Source organism: Ruditapes philippinarum, unplaced genomic scaffold (assembly GCF_026571515.1).
Source record: "Ruditapes philippinarum isolate M1 unplaced genomic scaffold, ASM2657151v2 ctg461_1_1_1_1, whole genome shotgun sequence".
In the NCBI taxonomy this organism is placed as follows: Eukaryota; Metazoa; Mollusca; class Bivalvia; order Venerida; family Veneridae; genus Ruditapes; species Ruditapes philippinarum.
Window position 1 is genome coordinate 70,535 of NW_026860321.1, and position 4,611 is coordinate 75,145.

The 4,611-nt window shown below is 31.0% G+C and overlaps 2 protein-coding genes across 2 annotated transcripts; both read left to right on the top strand.

Annotated features, from left to right (window-relative positions):
• Nucleotides 1-1,036: 1,036 nt before the first annotated feature.
• LOC132759644 (heat shock 70 kDa protein 12B-like) lies at nt 1,037-2,180 on the top strand. Its single transcript, XM_060751455.1, has 2 exons — nt 1,037-1,478; nt 1,938-2,180. Exons 1-2 carry the CDS (start codon nt 1,215-1,217, stop codon nt 2,178-2,180), a joined length of 507 nt encoding a protein of 168 aa, XP_060607438.1. The 5' UTR covers nt 1,037-1,214.
• Nucleotides 2,181-2,481: 301 nt separating this feature from the next.
• On the top strand, nt 2,482-4,364 carry LOC132759641 (uncharacterized). Its single transcript, XM_060751449.1, has 2 exons — nt 2,482-2,609; nt 3,254-4,364. The coding sequence occupies exons 1-2, from the start codon at nt 2,531-2,533 to the stop codon at nt 4,285-4,287; spliced, it is 1,113 nt and encodes a 370-aa protein (XP_060607432.1). The 5' UTR covers nt 2,482-2,530; the 3' UTR covers nt 4,288-4,364.
• Nucleotides 4,365-4,611: the final 247 nt, after the last annotated feature.

Here is a 4,611-nt window from a genome sequence, read left to right on the forward strand (position 1 = left end):
TGATAATTTTACTGTTTTGAATTTAAGCCCCTTACGTTGTTTCAGTAAAATACCAGCCTGCAGGGTACTGGGTACCAACTTAATGACGGGACATCGTAAATGACGTCACGTTGTATTATTATTTAGTGCGCTTTTCATTTAGTATTAGGTTTAATGTGTTGTAAAAACGTTTCTTTGCATGTGATAAAAAGAAAATTTGTTTAGTTTAGTGTAAGATCTAAATATATTTCACCTTGTGAACACCAAAAGTTCATATTTCACTCGTGGCTGCGCCACTCGTGAAATATACCTTTTGGTGCTCACTCGGTGAAATATATTCCGATCTTACACTGAACTCAGATTTTGAATACACTTGTTCTGTTCTGTTCTGTCATAACTTAAAGGCGCATTATGCCCAAATAGTGTACATAATTGAATTTGCCGAGAAGTAATTATCGTTTGTCCCTGATTAAGACTGACTTTCTATAAGATCAACAAATAATTTTAATCAAGAGAGAGTACTGTCTTTGTAAAAGAGTTGTTACATGAATTGTTTCGATTTAATATTATCTAGAATTCTTTAACTGTTATTGAAATTTTCTATAATATATTTGGTTTTAGGGACAGCTTTTTAAATTACTGTATTTTCATGATTTAATTTAATTTAAATGCATACATTTCTTTTGAAAATGATAGATATGTTAATGTCCTATTCGACCTACTTAAGAAATAAATCGTGTACATTTCAATTCCTTTTGAAAAAAAGCAAAATGACTCAAAACAAATGAAGAACGCACTAACTAAATTCATGTTAATCGTACATTTATAAACATATATTAAAGGAACTGCACTGAGATTTATTTTCTTGACTGAACTAGATTTTTTTCTAATCCATGTCGGACTAATATAAGAATAGCACAAAAATACGTTTTTCAATTTATTCGGAGTATATTTCTTAATTATCTTTTGCATATCTTTCTGTTATAAGTGTCCCAGCTGATCTATATAAAAAATTCAAATGTTACTTTTTTATGCATTTGGACTTCTGTTGTGAAGTTTACTTTAAAGTCAGTTAAATAGATTTAAAGTGATTTCAATGTTACAATCAAATCATATCTTTAAAACAATTATCAGCATGCATTCGTAAAAAAACAATGTTTGTATCCAATTTTGATGTTTGAAACAGATTTTATTTCTATTAGTTTGTATTTCCTTTCTTTTAGAGTATATGCAGAATGAGTGACACATTGATGGTTATAGCTATTGATATAGGAACATCGTACAGTAGTGGTTTCTACTCATTCAGAAACGATCCAAAGGAGATTAACGCTGTAGAATATTTCTATGACAAAGTTCCTACGGTAGTGCTTTTTGACAAAAGAAAGGAATTTCATAGCTTTGGCTATAAAGCAGTGGACAATTACAAACAGCTTTCAGACGAAGAAAAAAGATATTGGTACTACTTTAAAGATTTTCACAAGATATCAAATGAGCATAAGGTATGATTTCAACTCATCAAGATTATTTTGGGGGAGAGTTGGGACAAAGAATAAAAGCATTTACATGATAAATTATTATTATAAGTACTTGAGTAACATTTGACTTTTTACATTAAATATTATAAGGAAATGAGGAAGATTTATAGATCTGAATAGATTTTACCCCGTCAGTATATGTTTTTAGTGTCCGTGTCCATGGTGTCCCGTGATACTTGCATTTCAGTGATTATTCTCTATGCAAGGTTTGAGTTTTATAAGATACAAAAAGAAAAAAAACAAAGCATAGCTATAAAAAAAAATCAGCTCTTATTAGTAATAATTTATCTCTTCATTTTGCTAAATATAATAAGTATTCAACAGAAAGAAGTTTTATATTTTAACTGAAGCACTTTAAATATATAGTGGTGTGTATAGAACAAATTCCTCATGTTATTTTCATAAAATGTATAATACACTCAGCCAACAGAACTAGAAGTGACCGAATGCAGCGGTAAAAGACTGGAAACGTACAAAGTGTATGGGTCCATAATAAAATACTTTACAGACACAATGTTAACCAAGTTGCGAAGAGTTATAAATTGTGATATTGGAATAACTCGCATACGCATACATGTCGTGCTTATAGTTCCTCCCGTATTTTCGAGATCCAACAAGTCTATGTTACAGAAAGCTTTTCATACGAAAGTTCTTTTCTCTGGGTAGGCGTTTAATCAATATCAATTTCAGATAATATTGTATTCATTCTATCAAATTCCTATATTAAAATCTTTAACCAAAATCGCATTGATTTGTAGAATTAAAAAAAAAAATGTTTAACCTGCAAACAATTTTGTCCAATGAAATAATTGTCTATGTAGTACATGTATATTGTAATGTTTTTCGGTATTTTCTTTCTTTCTTTTCTATTTTTCCTTTTATTCTGAGAGCATCTCCTATTTGCTGTTTTGTGGATACAAATATGACTATTGATTTATGTTTTGGAACAGGCTGGATTTATTAAAAACTATTCATTTTTAAACGAGCAAGAGGCTATTCTTTCTTATTGGAAGCACATGTGGAGTGACGAGGAGAGTCTTCCAAAGAATGTTGACCTGAATAATGAAAATGGCTTCCTCCTTGTAAATTTGAAAGGTACTGTCCATGAAAGAAATTATTTTATTATAAACTCACATTTTTATTAATTAACAATTCTATGACCTTTAAGTGTTGTTAGAAGATTGGTACATGCAAATACAATATTTCCTAATACTAAGTATTGAACGAAGGCTTGATTTCTCATAAATAAAAATTAAATTGTCACATATTCTTTTTTACAACGCTCGGATTTAGTTTAAAGTACTTATTTAAGGTTATTTACATAGAAAGTTTGACGCTGATTCGTTCCATTTTCGAGTCTGATTACCAGTAGTGGGTGTTACATATGGAAACGTCGCGGTGACCCCAGTAAGGTTTGGACTCGAACCCCTATGTTGATAGGCTGACATCTACGAGGCAAACATGTTCATACATGTTTGAAATATTTCATTTCCGAATATCAGAAAATGTTTTATCAATTCAAAAAATAACACTGTTGATTAATTAAACAAATATTTATAACAGATAACTATTTGATAATTTGTATGGACAATTGAAAGCAATAATTAATGAAGACAATAATAAAGAAATTTATCTTATATAATAAATCATTGATTATCTTAAGCCATTTCCGCCTACATTAAAGTTCCCATAAGTATTTTACAGCGTATATCTGAAGAAAAACATTTAAACACTTTCAGGGTCCTCGGCATTGATATCAGCGAATTCGACAAAAGATGGGATTCAACGCAGACTTGCATATGTTGCAGGTGGTGGTTGGGGTGGTCAAGCTGTGCATGAAGAGCTAAAACAGTTCATTATTAAAATTGTGGGTGCACCTGTGTTTCTCAAGTACATCGAGAGTGAAGGCGACTTGTTTGATTTTGAAAGATATGTAGAATCGGCATTTAAGCGTTTTGATGAAAATGATAAAATGAACTTCAGATTATCGTTAAATGATTTATGTGAGCAAGAGTACAATGAAGATTTTAAAACTGTCATAAAAGAATCACCATTTTCACATGGAGTGAGGGTTATATCTAACACCGGTATCATAAAAATAGAACCCAAGATCTTGAATGGTTTCTTCAAGAAAACATTAGAAGCGATTGTGTCAAACATTAAGGACATCTTATCTGACAAAAGTACCAAGGAAATCAAAGTAATTGTAATGGTGGGCTATTTTTCAAGAATAAAATTAGTCCAGGATACAGTAAAACGTGCTTTCCCCTCATATCAGGTTCTTGTTCCTTCTGATCCTGAATTCACACTAGTTAAAGGTGCAACTCTGACAGGGCATTACGGTAAAATACCATCACCAAATCCAAAGGTGAGAAGCATCGTTTCTCAATATACAATAAGTGCTGTTGTGCAACACATTAATGATGAACGTGAATTTCCAGAACATGTAAAAGAGAAAATGAAGGTTTTGATTGTGAAAGGATCACATGTACAGGAAGGTGACAAACAGGAATATAACTTTACAATGGATGACATGTGTGATATGGAACACATTGATATTTGCATTTTTGCCTCTCCTAAAGCAGAAACATATGAATCTGCATCTTTACACAACGATGGTGTTAAGATCATTAGAAAAGAAAGAATGAATTTCAACGGCGCTCACACAATGAACGTCAACATCTCTTTAGTGTTTGTGCCATTTGGGTTAAAATGGATTATATCGGACGAATGCAGAAAAGTGGCGAATGGCATTGAAAATTTAGATGAATAGGAGTGGGAAAAAATAGTTACGATTTCAAAATTATTATAATAATTAATGTCTGTTTTTTGTGTGTGTGTTTACTTAAAGTATGGTATATAAAAGTTAGACCATATCTTTGCCTGGTCAAGTACGAGTTGGAGCGAATCTCTATCTTGAAAAATGGTGATTTGTGTCAAAGTGCAAGTAATGAATAGCTAAAAATATTATTTCTCTGGTATTTTCTTTATATTTTGTACATAATTATGCATTTAGCTTAGATTATATATTTATACAGTGATACGGTTGTTTATAGAACTGTACAATAGAATATAGATGTTAATAAGTTAAAAAATC